We start from the raw sequence: 26,239 nt of genomic DNA on the forward strand, positions 1-26,239 counted from the left end.
GATGATAAGTCTTACGTTTTAGATGGGACGTTGAAATATTCTAGTGTAAAAACACCTTTTCAAATGAATATTTCATGTCGACCATTCGGGAATCGAACCCAAGACTTCTTGCATGGTCGGCAAAGGCACTGACCACAACACCACGAGGCTGACAAAATAAAATTATATATTTTCCGTTTTTGCTGTCAATAAAAAAATAAGAAAAAAAAATCCATCAGCAAAAGGTATACCTTGTTTCATTAGTTTGCTTAAATGTCAATAACCATATATTGCCGGCGCAATGACGGAATTCAAAATTCTTCCTGAAACATATTTTTTTAAAGAACAAGTCTTAAAATGTACATGTTTTAGCTTTGATAAAAAGGTGAATTTAGTTTATTAAAATACATTATTATTATTAAAAAAATTATATTAAACATAAATTCTTACTTCGATAGTCACTTTGACTTTACTATATTTTATTACCAAATGCAGGATAAAACAATTCTAAGTTATCCACAAGTAATTATCTGTGGTGTCGCGGAAAAGGGCACAAGTTGGGTTTTTTGCTATTTGGGTTTTTACTGCCATTTGAAACTCCATTCATGAACACGCCAGGAAAACGAGTACAAGTTAATGTATTCCTCATTTTTACTATAGAAATGCGATTTTAAATTTGAACCTAAGCCGAATTCTGTAAAAAACTGTCAAAGAAAAAAGACCTAGTTATGCCTTCTTACAATTATTTTTTTATCAAATTTGTAAATTGGAAAAGGGGCACAAGACGACTTGCGCTAGCAGTGCTATAGCTTGGCCATAATGGAGAAACGCAATAATATTAATTTATGATATGGTGAAAGGGCATTTCTTTTGTTGAACTCCATCCTCACGCCGAGCCACCTCAAATTGCCACGAATTTAATAAAAAACTTGCCGGAGACTGCTGCTGAATGAAATGTTGTTGATTTATATTTTTAATTAGATAACTGTATTGTTATTTTTTATATAAAATAATGTTAAATATGTTAATAAGCTCTGATTTTATTTCTTAGATTGCACATTTATTTAAATATTTTAAATAACCATTAATAATTTCTGCCATCATGACATACCCCCCCCCATAGGGTAGGCAGAAAAAACAGAATGCCACATGCATCCATCCTAACATACATTCCTAGCTTCTTCCGCATTCGTGCATCTTGCCATAGATGCCCTTCAATGATTACGTCTTACTTGGTCATCCTCTTCCTATGTTACCATATATATATTTGTTTTACCATTTTTTCGCCATCTACTTGTTCCATATGACCAACAATGTTAGTGACCTTTTCTTAATCTTTTCAACTATGCATGTATCAGATTACTTGAATTAACATGGGCAATTGAATGTTTGTCACAGAAGGCAAAATTAGCAGTTCACGTGGAGTCCTGGTGCCGACCCTTATTTATGGAGGCGAAGTATGGGATCGGAAAAACAAGTATGAAAGTAGGCTTGATGCTGTTGAAATGCGATCTCTTAGGCAAATGCGTGGTGAAACTACATATATACGTACATGGCAAGACTGTATTCAAAGACGATATATGTGATATGCCGTTCTATCCTCTTAGCCTACAGTAACAACAAAACGTCGTGATGGTATGTTTTTGTTGATGCATGCCAAAAGTTGCTAAGTCCTTTTTCGTATTTTATTGTTCCTCACAAAGTTAAACCACTGCACCCCAAAAATATTGTGTTCTTACAACTTAGTGTTTGTCTGTTTTAACCTTAGTGAGAATCTTTGAGGACACCATATGCGCTAACTAGAGAGCGGGCATGAAATCGTTATGATAAATAAAGTACCCAGCTATATAAGTTTAAAGCTAAAATGTATCTAAGAATTGTGGCCTAAGTAAAATTACACCATGCCGACTTATGCCTCTTTTCCGTGTCACCATATAACATTTAAAATATAATAAATAATTAACTTAATTTAATATTTTATATAAAATTTTAGTAAGTACAATAAGAACATTATATTAAAATAATTAAACATTTGTATTTATACTGTTTAATCATAAATTAAATTCCTTTTTAAGGTTCGAGATATCCAATAATTAAAATAAAAATCAATGAAATTTGTGAAATAAATGTTTTTTTTTTGTTTTATTGTGTCCACAATATATTCAATAAAATGGGTCTGAAATCTAATCCAATACTTTCATACATATTCATGTCAGTCATGGCAGTCGAGAAGGATACACTTATCTTCTTCACCACAAGACGATTTTCCCATTTTCTACAGTAACATACCATTTCTAAACTGGCAGAAAAATGTTTAAAAACCATTACTGACCAATTAAGTTTATTGAATTTGTTTTTAAAATCCAACAGGAAATAAAAAAGTGCTAATACACATTGGTTATCTGCTAATGAAGATATGTATTATAAGCTTTATTATTTGATATGGTTTTCATTATTTCCCAAATCTTTACAATTTCAGAAATCAAGCATTTTATGTATAAAGATTTTATGTATAGCACCAAAGTTCAAGCATTACTCTTTGGATCCAATATATGGATTGTTGATGAATCTTTATTATTTTCAAATCCATTTTGTAAATCGTTACAAATTTGCAAATACAAAATAAATAATAATAACAGTTAATGCGTGTCTTTTGTTTATTATTCACGCATTTTGAGAAATATTTCACGCTAGGAAGGCTTAAATAATACGTCCGAAATGTACAAATGTTTAATAAAATCGTGATTATAATCAAGCTTAAATAACTTTCCAAAACACATAATACAGAAAGAGAAACATTTAATATTGAAATCCTTAAACATGTTTAAATTATATTAATATAAAAAGCTGTTGAATAAATTATTTAACCATATAATTAAAATAAAATATGATTATAAAACAAAATAGGTACATTAATATTTAAAAATGTAACAGTATAGAAACTTCCATTTTATTAAGATGTTTTAACTACCTATCTAAATATATTTAGATTATACCTTCATCATCCATTCCAAAAAAGACGCATAGCCAGAATTTAATTATAATTAAAATGAATTTATTATTTTTCTTCCATCTGTGCTTTCAAAGCTACCCTAATGAGACTTTTTTTAAATCTACTTGTAGTAAGAGTAAGCTTGAAAAGTTCAATATTATTATCTACTAAAAATCTTGTTTTGCAACGGGTAAACTAGTTTTTTATCATATCAAAACCAATAAAAACAGGATTCAATTTTTTTTAGTTAAGTATCATGTTTTTTGTAGATGGGTGTCAGGCTCAATGCAAAAAAGTTCCTGATGTCACTGTGACCTCTGTAGATCTATTGTGATGGAAGAAATATATTCACAAGACAAATGAATATGTAATAACTGTATAACTATGAATTATGCTTTGTGTTCATTAATGTGTGTATATTAGATTCTTGGCAATTGCCTAACTCCCTTTAAAATTGTACTCATTATTCTACACATCTATTCTAAAAAACCACATTTTTTTAATACGTAAATTGAAGATTAAAACAAATTCAGATAAAAACTGAAATGTAAATCCATAGGTATTCTGACTACCTAGTTTTCTTATCACCTCATATAAGCAAATAAGATTTTAATCAAAAGTAATTTATATAATAATTAATATTCACCGATGAAAGTATTATATGACCTAAGATATAACATTGTACTATGTACATTATTTATTATTTCAATACAGTATTGATAAATCTCTTTGGTTTAATTTCGCTCTCTTTGATTAAGTTTAAATTTGTTATAAATTAATGCAGTAGGTATAAAACGTAATACTGAGTAAACTAATATAAAATAAATTTTATCTTAAAGAGGCAAAGATTTCATAGTGAGACAACTACAAATTCTAACTGGAAATCGTTATTCTGTTTTTCCATCTTGCCAAAATACTTAATGTGTTCAGGTGTTTAAATAACATCAAAAGCAATCAATATTTTCAAATGAATAATTTAATATCCATTCTGAGAAACGTTACGTTGTATTTTACTATCTTTCCAAATGAAAATATTCGTACTACAAACTTTTATCTATTCTAGGATAATGATTCTAAATCAGTGAGAAGTAAAATGATTAACAACTTAAATATAACTATGTTATTGCATCAGGCGTTTTGTGTAAATTCTTTTATAATTAACGCATAAGTTCATAACTATTTGCTATTTTTGTGAAACAATACACATAAAAACCAAAGTGCTTATATAAAAGGATTCTTGTTGTTCATAATACATTCATCTTGAAATTTCCCATTAAAATATTCACAAATCAAAGTAGATTAACTGAAGTTAGATTGAGTACATTCACTAGGACAGCAATTGATGGGTTCTTTCTGGGAGGTGGGAGGATTGGTTCTCTAACACCAGGGCGTAAAAGCCAACTACTAAGTCTATATTTAGCGAACTTCTAATCTTTAGTTAAATAATTCCACGCAAAATATAAGAGTCAAGTAAATAATGCAGAATTTGAGAATGTAATGGTAAAATTTTGTGTTGACCAACAGTTTTATCGGGGATGCATTCGATACCGATATATAACCGATATGATGGTGTTTCTGATATATCGGAATATCCTAATTAAAAATCTTATTAATGTTAATTTTAATCATTAACTTCTGAAAGTAACATTCTGTTAAATTAAAAAAATTACCACGGTCATTGTCCATCTGTTTATGTTTTAAGTCAATTAAATTTATATAAACAACTTAATTTGTGTCTTACTTATAGTTTACATGATCTCGCCGATACTTTTCTATAAACATAAGTTTTGTATTGTATTGACAAAAGAGCGTATCGATGCATCCCTAGTTCTTCTTTGACATTCAGTTTTATTATTATTAAATAAATTTTAAGTGTGACACAGTTGTGATTGGTTTTGTTATACTATTTAAATAGACTCTCAAAGCTCACACTGAGTATATAAGCTTAAATAGGATGTACCTGAAACATTTTTGATCCAGAGAATGCACAATAAAGCTTGAAAGCATATAAATTATAACTGCGCAGTAATCCGTATCGGCAGAAATGCACCAGCACTGAACGAATTCTTTTTGAGGCATGTGAGTAGATTAGCATGCGACTGCTTCAGAAATAGGATTCTCAGTGATGTGGATAACAGGCGACTGGGCAGCACAAGACTGGGAGCGAACAAACTTCTGGCGCTCTCTTTCTCTCATGATGATCTGTCTCAACTCCTCCAGAGAACTGCGACGGTATGCGTGGATTTTGCTCGGAGACAGAGGGGCAACTACATAAAATCCATTTTAATTAGTACATAGTTACTAAATCACATCATCGCGGTCCATACTGAAACATTGTTTTATAATTATTAACAGTGCACATATGTTTAAAAAAAACATTAGAGTATAATCATTAGCGATTTCTATGTTGTGAAAATTGTGAAAATGCTCACAAATTGATCGTCATTATTTTTTGCTAAAAATAATTTCTTGCTTTACAAGAAGCTAAACATGTAAACACACATTAAAGTTTATAAATAAAAATGGAAAACATATTGCGTTTTAACGAATAAAGAGCACCGCTATTTATAAGTCAATGAATGAAGAAAAAGCACATTGAAAAATTATTTTAAAGCTGGAAAAGCAAAGTGTGAAACTGATTAAAACCTCTTCTGTTCTAGTGATACATCCACATTTTCACCTTTCAAGGCATACTTTTCATGTTCATTTATAGGACAACAATTTTTTTTTCATGATCTGCTTTTGTCATTGCATAAATATTGTTTTTTTTTGTGTTTTCTCGCACCTTGTTAGTATTATGCATGTGAATGATTTAGAATATTTGTTTTTGTTTTGTATTTACATCTGTCCTAGAATGAGTTGCATTCGTATATGAAATAATAAAGAGTATTAAAAAAATAAGAAGGAAAAATATTATGTAGAGGTGTTAAATAGTACACGGTGATTATAAAAAGTAAAATATTTTTCAGTTTTTAATTGTTTACCTGTGACCGGGTTTCGTCATGACCGGCATCGTCAGACTGGAGACATTTTTCACTTATTATGATTTGAATTCAGGTCAATAGAGAAACTCAATATATAAATGTAATGGAATACAGTATATGTAATGTTTTTCAAATAAAATTATGATTAAGAAGGTTACGTATGAAAAATTGAACTAACATGTGAGAACCTGCTGACGAGTTGTAAGCTTACAATTCAGCAGGACTTTAATTTTAAGACTTGAGTAAAAAAAAATTTGTTTTTTTTTTTTTAAATAAAAAAAAGACATGGTAGTTGTAATGTTTCATTGCCAATAAAAAATAGCTCTGTAGGTATTTAAAAATGCAACAAGTATTCAAATTTCCATCTTCTTTACCTCGTAATTTTTTCTCATTACAAAAAATGTAACTTTTGAACAGATAATTTAAAAATAACAGTTGGCGACTGACATATAGACACTTAAATAATAATAATATGAAATAATTCATATTATTAATATCCCTTATTGTAAATCCAGGCTTGGCCAAAGACACTCATTTTTCATGGCTCCAAAACTGTTCAATGCATTTCATAAAGACAATACAATAGAGATGAATTATTTGAATATGTTTCAATTAAAAAATTACGGATAAAAAAAGCAGAATATACTTTTATTATAATTTTCTCATTTTTATTGACATAAAAATTGTGTTTTAATATAAGCAATTATATTTTATTTCTATCGTATTCTTCCAGTAGTTTTTATTGAAATTTTAAAAAAAATGTATACACACAGGCCATGCCATTGTGGGTATTTATTTTGCGTTTATGTAATAGCATATTTTGTATTTGTAACTTATGTATGTTTATTGTGAAATGCAAAGATAACATAATAAAAAATATATGATTCCATACAAAAATATCTAGAGTGTAATAGGGTTTGTTTTAATGAGTTGTAAGTTCCACTACAACGTCATTTAAAATTATAACGATAATTCATTATAATTCATAAAAATAAGACAACAATGTCTTGTTCAGAGAGAATGTCAATACTGGAATTGAAATATTTTATTTGAAAGAATCATCTGCTTTTTAATTACCCTTTTTCCGTTTAATGCATTGTTTGCATTTGCAAGAACCGAGTAAACGTGTCTTTTGCATAATATCGTTAGAGCATGGGAGATGAAAAAACACGTCTTAGTCCCGTATTAGCGGAGGGTGGCGGGGAACTTGAATTATTGAACAAATTACGCACTGCCTATTGCTAGACGGGGTACTACCAAAGTATTTAGCAATTTGTAGAATTTAGCTCTGACCAGACTGTAGTCATAAAAATAGTAGTGCATTCATTACTTAAAATACAACAGGAATCTGCAAGATAGACATTTTGCCTTTAGGTTTTTTAACATTTCTTCAGTATTGTCAAGAGATCCTCTACTTTCCTTTTGGATATATTCCGCTATTACTAGTTATTTTTATTAGAAAATACCTAGATATCAATACATGTGATAGGTATATGATCGCTGTCGTGCACAAATATCAAAAAGTAATTTGTTACAAATTATTTTCATAATAGAGCGATAATTGGTATCTGAAAAAAAATAATCCAAAACAACATTCTCCAGAAACTTTCCATGGATATAATAATAACATACATTTAAAAAGATTTAAGGCCCTGTTAAAAAGAAGAAATAAGGAGATATTGTGTGTTGGCCCATCCACAAAAATTGTAGTGAACCTTGCTATATATGGAAGTTCTGAGAAGTGCCATTACATAAAGGAACATGTTTTCAATAATATCATACACTGAAACACTATAAGTATTGTTTAGTATTTTTAAATTTTTCTTTTTCGCTTTAAAAAAAAACGATTAAACCTTAAGTATCATAATGTAGCTGTTTATAAAAATATTATGATTTGCGTCATAATTATTTTTAAAAAAGAGTCCAAAAGTTCTAAGAGTTTTATGTGAAATTATATCTTATGCTAATTTTTTTTAAATCTTGCGTTTCGACTAGGATTAACCTCAAGATACCCGCTAATAATGTGTTAATATGAATTATTTTAAATGATACAAAACATAAAACAGATATTATCGCAGAACTTGTTGCTTGTTGTCCGAGTATTGCATTGATATAACGATGTGTATATGTGATATGGTATTGCATGCGAAAAATAATAAATAAAATTAAAACACAATGTTAACAAAACATCAACTCATTTATTAATAAAAGTAAATAATAAATACAAAAAGCGGAGTACATCATATGGATTTGTGATATAATATCTTTTTACGAATATATTGCAATAAAAAAAGATTGTTCTTCAAAACAAAGTTATTTTCAAACAATCTTTTATAATTGAGACTGAAAAACAGTACATTTATTGTAGTTTTGCCATAGTTAAATAAATTTTGTGTGAAAAATTGCATCGAGGGTGTTAAAATGAAAATTCCATATTAATATGTGTCTATTTGAAGGAATGGTGCATAGAGGTAGTCCACAAACTACAACTACATACCTACATTATTTTAAAAGACAGCAAAATAAAATTAAAATGGTATATTATAATAAAATGAATGACTTCTATTTCGGCGGTTGGTTGGATAAATCTATTTTTAAATTGCATCAGTAGAAAAAAACTTTTTTTAACTTTGACTTTTTTTTATTTTCCAATCGACAAAATTTATATTTTTTGCTGTTGAGGAATGATTTGATTGGAAAACAAAAATTATTTTAAAAGCACAATTTACTAAAAACATTCAGACAATAGAAGTAAAAACAAAAATAAAATAAAAAAATTAAATTAAGTAAATGAACAATGTAAATGTATGACAAATGCTATATATTATGCTTATTTAAAAAATATTTGCGTGGATTCTTAATATTTTTGAGAAGACAAATACATATTTTAAGATTTATGAACAAAAAAGATAAAGTAAATTAAAAAAAGTGTTAGTTCTGGAATCCACAGTACTAACACTGAATAATATAATATGAAAATCTAGTTGAATGTCCCTCAAAAAATTCTGCAGAAAAGCGAAGAGTAAAAATGTTTTGTTCAAGAAATTGTATGAGATAGTATAAATTTCTTAACGACATACTAATGGTTCTAAAATCTAATAACTTAGAAGTAATTATACTAGCTTAAGTTTACTTGGTTAAAAGTAGAAAACCTACGTCTGATATCACATAGCTATCCAAATTTGTGCAGTAAAATGCATGGGAAAATAATTAAAAAATGCAACAAAAATCAACTTGTCATTCATAATAAAATATTGTTTCATGCGGAGTGCAAATCAGTCAAATTACATACAAACTAGCATTTACATTTCATGCATAATCGAATTATACTATAAATACTTTTTCTTACTGCTGAGGTATAAAATGAAATGAGAAACAATGAAATAAAATTGAAATAAATTTGTAAGTAGGGTGGTATCATGGCAGTAGTCCGTAAAAGGGACACACGGTGCGAAGAGTTTCGCAGGGTCAGTTGACGACAGAAAGCAGAGGACAGGGGAGGGCTTTGTCCAGAGTGGATAAACATAGGCTGAAGAACAAAATAAGTTTTTATATTAGTTCAGATTAAAATCAAAAACATAAAAGTAATATCATTGGATTAATATTTAAATCCTTAAGCTTAAGGTCAAAATGCATAATTTTAATTAGGTTATTTAAAACGGTTCGGCTCTTTTACTTTATACCAGTTATTTTGTCACTTAAACCAGCCGATGAAAGTCCTGTAAATACCAGTACTTCCATGTTCTCCGTTTCTGATGTAATATTGATCAAACATAATTTTGAGAGTTTTGTATAATAGTTTGAAGTTGAAAACTGATGCAAATAAATTTTATTCAGTTCACAATAGGCTTCAAATTATAATCATATAAAAATTTGGTACTACACAAAATTTCTAAATCAACATTTTTGCGGCGTAAAACTGGTCAAAATTAAGATTTGTTACACTCGTATTAGCCCAATGAATCAAGTGAATTTATGAAAATCTTGTTGAATTTGAAATATAAAAATTAATTATAAATATATACATGTGAAAAATGAACAAAAATTCTAATAAATAAATAACCATTGATTAACAAAGTACGAGTTATAAAAAAAATGGCAAATCACAAAAAATAGATACAGTGCAATGGTGGACACTTACAGTGGATTATAGCCCTAATGTACATGTTTTCTACTGCTAAATATCTTCTGTACTTCTGGACGTCACTGGTGCATTGGTTTTTTTAGGGGTGATTTGACAGCTATGCAGATGAAAGAAAAATAAAAAAATAAATTAGTTTAATGTAAAAATAAAATGTGCCAAACATAGCAAAGGCGAATATGTATATATAAAGCAGAACACAGACCCAACTACATGATGTATATACTACATAAAAAATATAAACTTTAAATAAGCGTCGAATCTTTTCAAAAAGACCTGGAGTGATATTCTGAATCTTCTCTACCCCCTAGAGAGTGTTTAATTTGGGGATTTTAATTTTTTACACGCGTTTACACTTTGTTTCATCTCTGGCCACACTGATGATTAAACGTCAAATAAACATGAACACGTGAAATCAAATATGCATATTTTAATTTAGAACATTATTGCGACCTTAAGCATTTACCCAAAATACTTAATTAGGTTGAATTGACCACACAGTGCACATTTTTCTCAGTTTTTTAAACAGTTTAATACATTATTCGACGTTTTATCGTCAGTGCGGCCATTATGTGGAGCGAAGTGTCGCTGCTTTCAAAAAACAAAAATCCCTAGATCAACCACTCTCTATGGGGTAGAGAAGATTCAGAATATTCCCCCTGGAGATTATTTTTATGTAAATTTTGAATATATTTCAAACTTTCAAAATCCTATGTAAGGATGACAAAAATCAAATAAATAAATAATATAAATAGGACACATTTATCTGTAGCTCCCATTCCAACGGTATATCTAAGTAATTATTTATTTATTTATCTTAATTTTTTTTAAAAACATTTAGCTGTAGTATAAGATCATAAAACAAAAACGAGCGCATGTTTATCAAATATGAAATTGATACAACAATAAACCAATCTATACTTAAAGAAGACCTCAGTAGACCTTTATATCCATCAAAAGTATAAATTTATTGATATATCCAAAGCGTAGAGGTTTATTTTATAATTTATTTTATGGAACACTCAGGCCTCAGAAAAAAAAACATAATCAATATTATGCTTTTATTTGTGGCTAAAGGACTGAGAATTGTCTAATTATTATTGATTGAATTAAATATCTTCAAATCCAATCTATTTTTGATGGGTGGGTGGGTGAATTTATTTATCAAAAAGCAAATAATAATTAAGCTAATATCTATACCTAGATAACTACTAATAACAATCTACATAAGTTTTCGACCTAAAAATATAAATCTGTTTCATTATTAACAACTATTTTATGCATTGTATGCAATGGCAAAAATATAAACTAATTACATCTAAGATTATCTTAAGTCGCGAAATCTAATAAAGCTGAAGCATTCTACTCGAAGCAACTATGAAATTATCACAATACCAATGGCAAATTGTATTGGTAAATATATATATTTATATATTAGTAAATAGTTGTATTTTGATGGATTCATAAAATCATCACTGATTTGAAAAATGATATGTAAATTATTTTTTTTGAAAAACACATTTTCTTGCAAAATCTAAATTAATTCAATATTTTAAATAAATTAGAAACTTTGCAAGCTTAGCTATACAAAAAAAGAATAAAACTCAAATGTGTACTTAATCTGTTAATATTATTAACTGCATTTTAAAATACATATTTTTATTAATTTTCATATTTATCTTAATCTTTACATTTTATTTCAGTATATTTTCCTCAATCTTAAATTATTGGGTTTACTTATTTAAAAAAAGCATCCTACAGGAATTAGAATTGAGCAATATTTAACGGTTAAAAAAAAGGCAGTTCAAGACAATGTTTATTTAAATCAGGATAATTGAATATGTAATCTTATTTTTCATTTTAGTTTTATTTATTACATACACCCAGAGTGCTTTTACATGACAGGCACAAAATTACAATTGAAGCGTTTCATTACTAACAAATATAAATAAATTTTGCCATTGATATTGTGAAATAAAAACTATTAATATTAAGTGCGTGTACGTACCAATAAGAGATGTGAAAATTGCCATTGCACATTCCAATGTGTTTATTTTTAAAACATATTCACAAATCAAAAATGTTTTATATTGTGCACTAGTCAAAATAATATTGGTGTTCAAATTTGTTTTATGAAAGTGTTATACCTAGGTAGTTATTTAGTTTATTAATTTAATGAATTCAGCTCTTCAGTAGATCAGAAACAATATACTTTTACACATAAATATAATATATACGTAGGTAGATAATCATTTATAGTTTTATTTAAAATAATATGAAAAGTATAAAGTTAATTGGAGAGAAATGTGTATGGGTGTCCAGATAATATAAAGTCATGATCAGTTGTTTTATTTATACCGGCGTTTTATTGAAAAACATTGCTTTTACACATTCTATAATCATAATAATACATTAAAGTACATATATATTTATAGCACACATATTGATTAAGTATAATAAATGTAATCTTTATCAGTGGGTATATCACAAAAGTACATCAAATGAAGACAAAATTAATTTATTTTAAATTAACAACTCATTAGGAATATTAGATATTCTACACGATCCAATCCAGTAAAGAATCGGTTTAGTAATATGTATGTGTATATTGTAGCTATGCTAGTAAGCATCGGAGACTTAAATATTTTAAACATTGATTTTTAAAAAATAAACCAAAGCTAAGGATTAAACGAATTTTATAGCAGGATATTTAAGTTAAATGTATAAATTATGAATACATATTGATTTAAATAATGAAATTAAAAACTGAATTGAATAATTCATATTTTATTGAGAATCCAGTTTGGTAGCATCTAAACATTTGGAATTAAGACTGGAACCATTCATCTAGTGGCATTTAGCACTTAGACTTACCGTATCCCTCCCCCTGTAAGAACAATCTAAAGGCTTCAGACACCTTTGCTGGTTGTTCTTCCAGCACCATTCCACAATCAGAGATCTGAAAAATATTAAACGAGGAATCGTTTAATATTGTTACTATGTATTTTCATTACATCTCTAATAAAGATAACACAATGAGAAACTGAAAGCATTTTAACCTTGAATTTTTCAAAATTAGGGCTGGGTGGAGAAAAAAATGGCGCGGGGAAGAAGTGCCACCTGGTATATTTCGGCCAATGTGAAGCAACGAATTTTGGATAGACTCCAAATTTGAAGACATTATCCCATCATGCAAGTTTATTAAAATAACTTATTTTATTATATTTAAACCAGTACTATTTTAAAGAGTTCAAATTAAGACAGTTTATTAATTTTTAGAATGTTTATATTTACAGCCCCCCTTGGGGAGAAACTGGCATTGGACTCATATCACCTCATAACTAAATTTATTTCTTCAATAAAATGTTGTAGAACATTATTTTAATTTTTTAGCACGCCACATGCATATCATAGGTCATCAAGCATTGCACTGCAACTTTAAATATAATAAAACGTATTATAAAATCAGTTTTCTTACGGGGAATTGAAACAAGATGACAACTAGAGATAGAAAGCATGGTCGAACTGCTATCTTACCCGATACTCCCAAAAAATCAGCCCTCGAACAAAAGCAATAAAAGAATAAAAGGTTTTGGAAACTGGAAGAAAAAGAATCTGCTGGTGAAGAAAAAAATGAAAAAAGAATGCTTTTGAGTTCCTCGAGCGCAGAAGATGAAAAATCCTTTTGAATATCATGTGACTCAAATTATAAGTGTTTGCCGTGAGAAGAGTTAGTCCAGTTTGCTTCATGTAAACAACAATGTCATCCGCATTAATTTAGGTTTTAACTCTTTAACTTTACAAAGATCAACAGATGGAAGAATTTTAGAAACATAGGTGTTCTAACATAGGCAGAATGGTGAATATTACACAGAGTGTAAAATGGCCACTTACACCAGACAATGATAGGTCATAAGCCCTGCAAATGTCTAGACTTCTATATTTCCTTCTATAAACAGTTGTTCATCTCTGTTGTAATATATAAAAGAAATTATTATTTGTTATTAATCACCGCCACGGGCTACAATTCTCTCTAAAAATGAATATAAATATTGATAAAGCACGCCCAGCGCCAGCTCCTTTCCAGTGAATAAAGAAACTAGCCGATTTTTCTTCTTTTTCTTATCAGCTCGTTTCTCTCCACTGCTGGATATAGGTCTTTTCCAAATTTTTCTGTCCTGGGCACTCTGTTTCCATCCACGTTCTACGAGTTCGACGATGTCATCAGTCCATCTCTCTTTCTTTTTTCCTTTTATTTTCATAGGGTCTTCAATTTCGTATTCTGGGGGTCTGTCTATCAACTTCTTGTCTCGCCACATGACCCGCTCACTGCCATTTTTGTCTTCCCACTCTTTCTGCAATATCGGTCATTTTTGTACGGCGTCTTATCTCCTCATTTCTTATTTGCTCTCCTGGGGAGACGCCTGTCTTTCTATAGACCGAAATTTCTATAAACATCTTACTTTCCATAAAAATTTGCCTTTCCATAGGTCGTTGAGTGCACTTAATTTTGTGAACACTTCTGGCAGTGACATGGTTTCAAGACCGTATGTTGTCACTGGCAGAACACAAGAGTTGTAGACTTTGGCCTATAGATTTCTTTATTTATGAAAATGTGTTTCAGCTTTCCAAAAGCAGCCTAATTTAACCCGATTTGTCTTAACAGTTCCCCAGTTTGATTTAATATTTCCAATTCGATTTTGTGGCCAAGGTTAAATGTACTCGTCAGCAGCAGCAATAGTTTTATTTCCAGTCTTGGACTCAAAATCTTGGTTTTGTCTATAGTCATTTCCAGACCAATTTTTCTGGAAATGAATATGGACAAAACCAAGATTATTATTATTTTAACCAATTATTCAGCTTATTTCTCCATGCAATATTTTTTACTTTATTTTATACCTTAACTCAGTTGCAGTTAGTTTTGTACTTAAACAAGCTTTAGAATACAAACATTATTTGAAGATTCCCTATTTGGAAAATAGTACTTCAAACATTATTTCCTTCTATTCCTTTGATACAGTTGACATATTATGACATAGGACATTATGGCACTTGACGTGGCCTTTTTTGGCATTATTTATTTGCAGAAGGAATTGGCCAGTGCTTAGTGCTGAGAAATTAGTAGACTAAAATCAGTGTTTGATTTTAATATTAAAATACTATAACACCCTTTTGGGCGGATGTTCCAATCTAAGTATTGAATGCTTAGTTTCTGTTTCAAGGAGAGGTAAAACATTTGGCAAACAGAATTAACTAATGACTGATACCTCATATTAGAGATGGGCATTTCGATTTTTTTTTTAAACTATCAATAACAGTTACCATTTTGCAAATTTAGCTGTTTTGAGAAGATGTTTAAAAAATAACAGTTAAGTGCAGGGTGTTTTAAAACAGCAGTTCCATTTTTTTATCACCTCCACCCCATATCGAGGGTTTACTGACAGAATGCATTAAGTCATTGAAACAAGTTCCGAGATAATCGCATTCAATTTTTTTTTATTCTTTCAATACATTATTTCTCTCACAATTTTTTATATCTGTTTTTTTTTTTTAAAGCTTTGAAAGAGTAATCTTCATTCTAGGCATAGCATAAAAGTTGAAATCAACATCTTGCACCTATATTAAAAAAATATTTGAAATATATAAAGACTGTTGACCTAATGCATTCTGTCAGTATAGCCTTGATAACAATATTATTAACGAGAGTTAATGAATTTATTGCGGATCACAGGTATTTGACGTTCCTGGTTGTCAGTATAAACTGTGTCTTTATAATTAACTGATGTATGTATAATGTTTTGAACAAATAAATAAATATATAAGCGCCACAGCACGCCTAGGGGCCCAATTGGAGGGGTAAATTACAGTTCAGAACACCCAGACATGAAAAACTTCACATTTGATTCATAGGGAATCGAACTCGGACTGTTCATGGTCAAGCATCTTACTTGGCAATTAAACTGTGGGGTCCTACAAGTGTTTCCATTCTACAATCCATTGAGGGTCCTGACAATGTCCAGGAAACATCCCCATTTGCCCTGTCTGATGCGCTGTTTTTCTACACAGAATCCAACCACCTCAGGTCTCTCGATACTTCACTAATCCCATTGATTTGTAACATTTTATCAAAAATAAAACAGCACTAATGTTGAAAAGTAAATCTTAATACCTTCATCCATGTTGAGTTGGTCGGATCCAACCTTCCGTTAAGAGTGACTGTATCGTCAACATGAGGACTCAGGGAGCCAGTGATGTTGATGACGGGCATTCGGAGAGTGGTACTGGAGGCATCCTTGGAAGCTCTTCGCCCCCTGTCTCCGGAAGCTTCTCCTCGAACGATGTTCAGGTCCGTGCGCCGAACGTAGGAGTCAATGAACAGAGCTAGGTTGGTTGGATTCACATTACTCATGAAGTACGACTTGTATACTTGCATAATATCGTGATTGCGCTCCTCAGTACACTGAAAGTATTTTTAATTTTCACCAGTTAAAATATGTGAGAATCAAGATCGATAAAGATGTTAATATAAGTGCACAATAGTGATAAACAATGTTGGAATAAATGAAAATGTAAATATTGTACTAGACTGTTAATCATAAAACTAAATAAAGTAATAGTAAAAAAATCTTTTTCAATATTCTAAACAGCGCACATTTTTTAAAAATATGTACATAAAAATCGGGCAGTAGATTCTCCGTAAGAGTGGTTTAAATACAATTATTTTACACCTAGTCAAAATCATTAAATGCACTTTTCAGTATCTGAAGCAAAGGCACTATATAATTCTTTCACCTGCACCTACTAGTAATGTTATATACGAATACTTTTACAGAATACACTTTTCTGGGATGTTCGGTTAGTGCTTAGTGAAGGACGACAAGTATGTCTGTATAATTTTTCCTATAGTATCGATGATAGAAATGTTGTTACCCTTCCGAAATTGTGCCACATCAAGTAGTCAGAAACTGCCTGTGTCATCCCCTTGGAACGCAAATGACGAGCATTCAGTTTCTGATACCCCCATTCGATCCAACCAGCTTGTGTAGACACACAGTTGATGAGGCATAACACATCCACCTGGAATCAATCACAAAGTATATTAAAGGAGTATATTTTGGATTCAGTTTATTGGGAATAGAATTCTAATATAACTTATTGGATTGCGAGTTTCAATTGAAATATTACTTATATTTTCTGTCCAATAGATTTCAATAATAAATTGCATAAACAAGATGATCGATAGTCTTACTACATTACATGAAAGTTTTTTTTTTTTCTCCATTTTGTAATTTTCAAACAAACAAATAATCATACCGTTTCCCCTAAGGGGGTAGGCGCAGAGATGATAGAATGAAACATCACTCTGTCTTTATTACAGCCCTCGCTATCGCTACATTCATACATATTCTCACGCGCGTGCGTGCGTACGCCGATTATTCCTACTTTTAAAATGGCCATCGTTAAGTATTAGTTGGATTAGGTCTTGCCATATCTTTATCGGTATTTCTAGTTTTCTGCATCCATCAAAATTCGCACAAGTTTTTAGCTGTTCTTACAATGTCCAACCAATGCATTACTCTTTTCTTGATTTTGTTGACAATGCTAATCTCAGTTTTACATAACGCACTCGACATTTGTGCACCTATTGTACATAGACTTAACACCTATTTGCCTGAGAGATTGTATTTTGACAGCATTCAGCCTACTTTCATCCACATTTATCATATAAAGTAATGAATTCTTGCATTACCTTTTCAGGGAAGGCTAAACCGAAGCGAGCCAGGATGTTTGCTCCAGCACCGACTCCAAACCCAATAAAGGACTTGATTCCAAAGTGACCCAGAACGAAATTCAGTTGGTTGGCGAGTTCATCCATAGTGGGGTAAACGTAACTATATTAAAATGAATTAATTTTATTAAAACAAGGTATTATCCGGCAAGGGTCTCAAATGAGGGAAAAATAAAACCTCATACATAAGTGGGCAGCAGACGCTTGATCGCAAATAGAGTAACATACAGATTAATATATTATTTGAACGATGTTGCATATTTTATAAGTGGCGCAGGACCAAGATGCTTTCACTGTAGTGATCATCAACGTAGGGGGGACCTGATAAGGCACCGCAAGAAGAAGAAGAAAGGACAGAATAGTGGCTCGGAAACCGTTCGGTAATTAAATAAACAATAAGAGGTTGAAGTGTTCTTATTTCAATTTTAAAAATACAACTCATAATAAATCAACATACAAAACAATAAATCATTTGTAATTACGTAATATAAGAATGATTCATAATAATTTTATGTAGGTAAATAATATTATTCAAGAAAAAAAATATTATTAGGTAAAAACAGTAATATATTACAAAGTTTAAAATATATTGTACGAGCTGAATCCGGCAATGCTTTGCTATAGCTAGATTTGAGTACAAACACGTATATAGATTAAATGAACACAATCAAAGGTTTGATTCAAATTATTGTATTTAGTCCGAATTAGATATGCACGTATACATAAGACGTCCCGTTTTCCGCACCTTAAAACTGAACCGATTTTGTTATTTTTTTAGACAGAGTATCTGCTTTTTTACAAGTTTTTTAATAATTATAGTTCCCATAACAAACATTTTTTTATAAAAATGAAACAATAGGGACACGTCAATAGTAAATATCTATAGTGGCTAAAAAAAACTGCTATAGTGCCATAATCCAGAGAGAAAATACGAGAATACGTTTGAATGAAGAAAAGTCGGACCGCGTTTCCTCTTAACATTACGCACCTGGAACCCTCTAAAATTATGACACTTAACTCATGCCCAAATGCTCGGTCCTGCCCTACGCGTATTTAGACGTTCTTTAACCGCCAGCCGGGTTTTGACGTGAGCTTGACATTTAATTCGAAACCGAAATACTCGGTTGTGTCGTGAAAGCGTGAAAAACCGTTCGCATAGACGTAGGTACCTAGGTGCTTGTTTATGATTGAATTCCAGATTTTAAAATAATTAAATTTCCAACATTAAATTTAAATAGGTACCTAGGTATGTGTTTACGGATGAATTACAGAAATTAAAATAATTAATTTTCAAACACATAATTCTTTTCGGAAATGTCAAACTCAACCCTTCTCACCAACAGGGGTGCACTTTATTTAGGAATGCGATTTCCAAAAATATATTGAATGTCAGTTAATATTATTTTAGTATTACCAAAAATACGAAATTAAAAGGAATTTAAGGAAATAATCTAAATGGGGTCCATAAAAAACGAATGTTGTCTGTAGACATTCAAAATCATTTTTTTTATACACAAAAATAACATCTTTCCATTTTTTTATATATGCATTATCGGCGAAAGCAGCCCTGGCGAACGATGAGAAAAACAATTACACACCTAACTTTTTTGCTACTTAATAATTAGAAGATTTTAAGAGCTATAAATATGCTCACGGCAAAGATCTACATTTCGCTGAAAACCGCACATAAGTCAGTCCAGTAGCTAGTCATTTAGTCCACCGAGGACACACATATGAACATTGCCTTTTATATATACTCGAATAGACAAGATTAAGCATTTTTTTTATTTATTTATTTACAATTTTCAAAAACCTGTTAGGATTACATTAGAAATTTAATATTGTCAAGTCATTTTATGTCTCGTCTAGTCTAGTTATGTTAAATGAAATGTGAGTATTTTACGCTCAGCGGTAAATAAATGAGAAGCAGTGTAAAAGGGTGCGATATTACTACTACTACTACTATTACCATCACGCCATTCCCCGTAGGGGTAGGTAGAGAGAATGGACCGCCACACACGTCTATCCTGGCATATATTCCTAGCTTCTTCCACATTCATACATCTTGTTATACATACCCTTCGGTTCTGTCTGCTTTTGACATGACGAGACTTAAGATTTCGGTTTATCTGATCATGCCACGTCTTCCTTGATCGTACTCGTCTCACGTTACCGTTCATTTTCACCATATACGAGTATACTTGTTTTACCATTATTTCGTCGTCCATTCGTTCTACGTGACCAAACCATCTCAGAGACCCTTTCTTAATCTTATCAATTATACTTGACTCGCGGGCTTAGGGCGCGACGTACAGCTTTGAATTCACGGTACACCGGCATAGAGAGTTTTTCTAAAATATGCTACACATTTTGCACGGCAATGTTGATGCGGCATGACGCGACAACGCTCATTTTTAAAACACATTTTGAACCTGGCGCTGTATGAATCATCAACTCCATTTAATTATACCTCGGTGTAAAATAATACTAAAATGAAATTAATCAATTAAAATCAATAAATGATTTAAAATTATAATTATAGTTTCTTCCTATTTGGAAAATTCAGATATAAATGCTTACACACATTTTGAAGTTAAATTGACCTGTTTTCATTTATAAAATTAATTATCTAACAATAAAAGATGATCGCCAATTAAATGTAGGAGGGAGAGATCTCGAACGGGACAAAGCAATCTTATTTCAAGGCTGCATGCAAAATATGACCTCGACAGTGAAACAGTGATATGGCAATGAGAGTACAATAACTATGTTGCAATTATACGACGGCAATATAGAAATCTAGAGCTGTAACGCCAAGCAGTACTTCTGCGAATATTTAACCTTGTGCCGAGGCTGGACTAACTATTCACTGCACAGGGCCTATATTACGAATTAAAATGGGACAGTGTAACAAAATTTCATGTATGTATATACAGGGTGTTCTTTAAACCCTGTCATACCCGAAACCACAATGATCAGTATGGGCAAGATGACATATAAGCATATTTAAAAAATATTTAGAACAAAAAAAAAAAAAAAACAAATATTTAAAAACAAATGGTTGCTGATTTCTGCAGGGGAGAAGTGAGGGGAGCGCGGCGCAGTATCAGATTCCCCCCTGCCCCTCTTCGTTCTTCCCCTGCAGAAGTAAGCAACCATTTGCTTTTTTGTATATTTTGTTGTTTAAAATTTTATTCGTTCAAAAAAAAAATGTAATGGGCCAATATGTCTTCTTGCTCATACTGATCATCGTGGTTTCGGATGTGACAGGGTTTAATGAACATCCTGTATAATGAATAATCCATTCAACTTCAAAATCGGGTTGTGGTCCTGTGGCTAGTGTCTCGGACTCATCCCGGTTCGAATCCCACTCTACCCCAACTCGATTCCATTTTCTAATAGTGAGTTATTTACAACTCGTTGAAAATGGCCCTCAAAATGAAATATTTGGGTAAATCATAAGAACGCAAATATTTCTTTTTAAAAAAAAAAAAAATAAAATACATCAATTACTTATTCAAAAACTAATCATTTATTTTATATAAATTATTAATAATTCGCCTCGTGGTGTAATGGTATACAGGTATAATTTGTCATGATGCATGAGTTGGAAGGGCCGCGGCGGCGCCTTTGCAAAGAGACCCGTTGTTCCGCCAACAGAGGGAAAGGAGATAAATTTAAGTAAATTATTCATTTTAAAAAAAATCAGCTAATCGGCACTGTACTAAGTGTATAATTTCTTAGAATTTTAAGTACTATTTCTCTCTTATACATGTTTTTTTTTTTAGTATTATTGTTTATTTATCCGCTTGTTTCCAATATCATTATCATAATTCCATGTCCGCACCGAATGGTGCATAGGACACTGCATTGTACACCAATCGCAGCGTATCTAGATAGTTTCTGTTACATGAAGGTAAGATGATCAGTCTTACGCTTCAGGTGCCAGTCCAGGGACTATGAAATATCCTAGGGTAAAAACGTCCTTTTATATAAATATTTCATGCCAAGCACGGCGGAAATCGAACGCGACGAGACCTCTTGCATGGTAGGCAAACGCGCTGACCATTATTTCATAAGGCGGACATCAATCATAAATTAACATATCTGAGAAATCTGTAATTAGTCTCACAGAGACGGAGAAATTTTGTTTGACATGAGGCTATTAAAGCCCACGTATTTGCAGAACTAATGGCCTTTTAACCTAGCCGGACCGAAGGAGGGGATCCGAATCCCCCATGGACCGATTTGGTCAATTTCATTTATGTACATAAGCATTCAGCAAACTAACAAAAATGAATAAAATACACGAATAAGTAAAATACGTGTACGCGAAAAAATGAATAAATTATTGCACAATCATGAACATTTCCAACGTTTTATTCTCCTGATGCCATATACAAGTAGGCGCTGGGGTCGTTTGGTTCCCCCGTTCGGATCATGTGTAATTTTTGTATGCTTAGTGAAGCAAAGGTTAAAATAATGTATCTGCCTATGTTGACGTGTCTATTAATTTTAGTAGCTGAATGTAAATTGTATTTAATAAATATTCAGTAAATGAGGTAAATAAATGGTCAGCAAAAATGATTTTTATTTTTGAAATTTTAATTGGAATAACCCGCTAAGGATCTATTCTAGCGGCTTGTAAGCAGATGGGAAAGAGAAGATTTAGAAAGAAATTATGAAAAATACACCTCAACACCCAGGCCAATTGAGCAAAAATCTTTCTCGGATTTTTTCTAGCAACCGGCAGGAATCGAACCTGCGACGCCAGTTTTGCAGTTGACCATCGAACCAATTGCACCACGGCTTCCGTCATTCATTACGAGTATTATGAAACTTGGAAGTGTAATTCAAGATTACTGTATCTAAGGTTATTTCCACATGGATATAATATATTTGCAAATATACACAGCATGCATTGCATAGTAATTTATTCAAACATTATGACGTAGTTGATTCCTATACATGTACAGATTTATCCTGAGTCCGGGTGGAATCGGCAATTGTATGCGTAGTGGACATATATTCAGTGTTGATTTACGTCTTGAAAACTTGTAAAATATGATATTTTTTAAAGCAATAAATCTGTTGCATGGAGTGGAAGACAGGTCAACCAGTGAATGTTATGACGATGGACTTGTGACATGAGACTTACTATTAATGAGAAATATTAGAAAATTAATACCTCAATTCTAATGCCATATTTATATTCATTAACGATAATAAAATCGAAGTGGTTGATGAATATATTTATCTAGGACACCAAGTCAAACTTTGTAAAGATAACCAGATAGCGGAGTTACCAAGAAGAATAGGGCTAAGTTGGGCTGCTTTCGGCAAACTTAAATATGTTTTTGAAAATAAACAAGTCCCTATATGCTTGAAAAGACAAGTATATGAATCGTGCATATTGCCGGTGACAACATACGGACTAGAAACCATGTCTATAACACAAAAAAGTAGCCAAAAATTAAAATGCACGCAACGATCCATGGAAAGACAGATGCTCGGTGTATCTAAGTGTGTCTAAGAGACAAAATAAGAAGTGAAGAAATAAGGCGCCGAACCGGAGTCGTGGAAATCATGGATCGTGCAGCGAAATTGAAATGGCAGTGGGCAGGACACTTGCCGAGGCAAAATGATGGCAGGTGGACACCCGGAATAATAAAGTGGAGACCGTGGGCAAACAAAAGAAGTGTTGGAAGGCCACAGAAAAGATGGATCGACGACATTGCCTCTATTGCCGGTAAAACGTGGATGATGAAAGCGGGTGATAGGAAGGAATGGAGACGTTTGGAAGAGGCCTTTATCCAGCAGTGCAGAGAATAAGGCTGCAGAAGAAGAAGATTTATGTTTATTATTCTAGGTGTCATAAGGGTTAAACCCTCAGTACCAGCGTCATTCCTCAGACACACGAAGAAAAATAATCAAATCTCGTTATTTTGTTAACCAATCTGCCCAATTTTTTAAGTCAAGATATATTTTTAACAACCATGAATAAGTATAGAAATTGAAAAAATAACATTTTCAGGAGTTGCCTAGTATGCAGGTGAAATAATTATATTAGACGAATCTCACCCGCATAAATAAAGGTTTCAGCTCTTTAACTTCACAAACACCAACAGATGAAATAAGGAAGGAATAAAGATGTTCAAATATGGGCAGAATGGTGAATGTTACACAGTGTGTAAAGTGGCCACTTAAACCAGCCATTGACAGATCATAAGCCCTGTAGATGCCTAGACTTCTATATTACCTTCTCTTAAATGTTCTTCATCTCTGTTGGAATATGTTAATAAAACAATGTAATTTTTATGTTGGTAGCCCACGCTTGTTCTGACGTTTGCGTTTTATAATGATTGTTTTTTTAATTATTTTTATAATAAAAAAACATGATAATAATTATAATGTATAATTTTTGAAAAAATATAAAAGAGTAGTATATGCCATTTGTACTCTGTACGTTCATTTTACACCCCCTAAGCTCCAATGTCATTCCTGAAGTACACGTTTTATTTGTCAACTATGCAACCTTGAAAAAACAAAATTGGGAAAATATATAAAAAAAATAATAGAATTTATAACTGCAAAAATAATAAAATTTCTCTGGTACTGAGAGGGTTAAGAGGAAACGTGGTCTGACCTTTCTTCATACAAACGCATTCCTGAAGTGTAAGACTGATCATCTTACCTCCCATGTAACAAAATATGAACTAGATACGCTGCGATTCAGGCGCCAATGCGTTGCCGTATGCACCACTGGGTGCGGAGAGGGAAATAATATTGACGATGAAGCTAGATGTTCAGTTGACCTTAAACATGTTAAAAATATGTTCATTGAATGTCAGCATCATGTTCATGCTGTATGAAAAAACACTTTTTTTTTGTTCTAATAAGTAAAAAAAGTACAAAAAACATATTTTAATTGAATCAACAATGTTTTCAGTACGTCCAATTGTTTGCAGATTGGCTGGATTTCCTCCCTAGGGAGATATTTATATCTTAATTTGTTGCAACAGAGGGAAAACATTTTTAAGAAGGAAATATGGAAGTCTAGGCATTTACAAACTTTTGACTTGTCGTTGGCTTGTTTAAGTGGTCACTTTTTACACACTGTGTAACATTCACCGTTCTGCCTATGCTTAAAAATTCACAATTCCTCAACTCTTCCATCTGTTGACTTCGGTGAAGTAAAAGAGCTGAAACCTTTGTCACGTAAAGAGGCCACCTAAACAAGGCAGAATGGTGAACGTTACACAGTGTGTTCAGTGGCGACTTAAACCAGCCAACGACAGGTCACTAGCCCTGTGAATGCCTAGATTTCCATATGCCCATCTCAAAAGGTTTTCCCTATTTTGCAACAAATTTAGATATTTAAATTGATTTATTTTTTCGCTCAACGAAGATCGGCAAAAAACCTTTTAAAAATACTGGCCGTTCCCAATTTAATAAACTGCTTGATGAACTAAAAAATAAAAGTCGAATAGTAAATCTAAAAGTACAGCTATTAAAAAATATTCGTTGAATCTTTTTGATAGTGATAGTTTTCAATATAATTTATATAAATATTTTTATTTTATTTTATATTTATAATGTATTTATAAAAATTACAAAACAGTACTGTGTTATATGTTTCTAATATTTTGTATTGTCACCAAAACGTTTTCTTTTTATATTCAGTCCCAAATGAGTTTTATTGCATATTATTTAATTATTTATTAGCATAATATTTAGTTCATGTATTACATATGTTTCATTATTTAAAAAATATAAATGATAATAGTTTTTAATTCCCGCGAAAACGCTTCACTGCATTGGCCACGCCTCGAATACGTCACGATTTGGTTGAATTTTTACCGTCGTTTGTGACCGTTTAATTTTCAATAAAACATCGTCACGAATGTTGACGTCACAATTGTCAAGATATATTTTTGTTAGGACACATTTAGAACAATTTTTTTTTTAAATATGTATGACAACATTTCTCCACAATATCCACATTGATTTTGATCTTACAATTAATATTTTGATAAATCCATTTCACATGTTGTTATCAGTATTCGTAGTATGTGATATTTCCCTAATTCGGATCAGTAAATTTCCTCATTAACTTAAACCTAGAAACTCGAAAAATGTTCTTATTACGTATATGATACGTGGGAGGGAAACATCTTTCCGAGATTTCAGAACACGCCCAAATAAATCAGCTATCGAAATACAAATAGTGATAAAATTGTTCGGGAAAATATTTATCTGCGAAATAAAGTATTTTGTAATGATGAAAATAACGCGCAGCCACGTGGAAAATTATACGGAGTGAAATAGCATATATTTTATTTAAGGTTATATGT

At 31.4% G+C, this 26,239-nt stretch overlaps 1 protein-coding gene across 2 annotated transcripts in view; it reads right to left on the reverse strand.

The window, feature by feature from the left end:
- Positions 1 to 4,927: 4,927 nt before the first annotated feature.
- Positions 4,928 to 26,239, reverse strand: part of LOC148278991 (protein NDRG3-like) — a 99,956-nt gene continuing 78,644 nt past the window's right edge. The window contains exons 4-9 of one of the 2 annotated variants that reach the window (XR_015823012.1): positions 17,847 to 17,988; positions 17,027 to 17,173; positions 16,266 to 16,556; positions 12,971 to 13,055; positions 10,097 to 10,196; positions 8,134 to 9,484 (exon numbers count right to left, since the gene is read on the reverse strand). Coding sequence is in view for 1 of the 2 variants with exons in the window: in XM_088230604.1 (XP_088086730.1) it covers positions 5,060 to 5,238; positions 12,971 to 13,055; positions 16,266 to 16,556; positions 17,027 to 17,173; positions 17,847 to 17,988 (844 nt within the window). In the remaining variant the exon portion in view is untranslated. Of the gene's footprint in view, positions 5,239 to 8,133; positions 9,485 to 10,096; positions 10,197 to 12,970; positions 13,056 to 16,265; positions 16,557 to 17,026; positions 17,174 to 17,846; positions 17,989 to 26,239 lie in introns of those variants that run through there. The other variant, XM_088230604.1, reaches the window with a different exon arrangement.

This window comes from Micrasema longulum, unplaced genomic scaffold, assembly GCF_059751315.1.
Source record: "Micrasema longulum isolate JH-2025_06_02 unplaced genomic scaffold, ASM5975131v1 h1tg000796l, whole genome shotgun sequence".
Lineage (NCBI taxonomy): Eukaryota > Metazoa > Arthropoda > Insecta > Trichoptera > Brachycentridae > Micrasema > Micrasema longulum.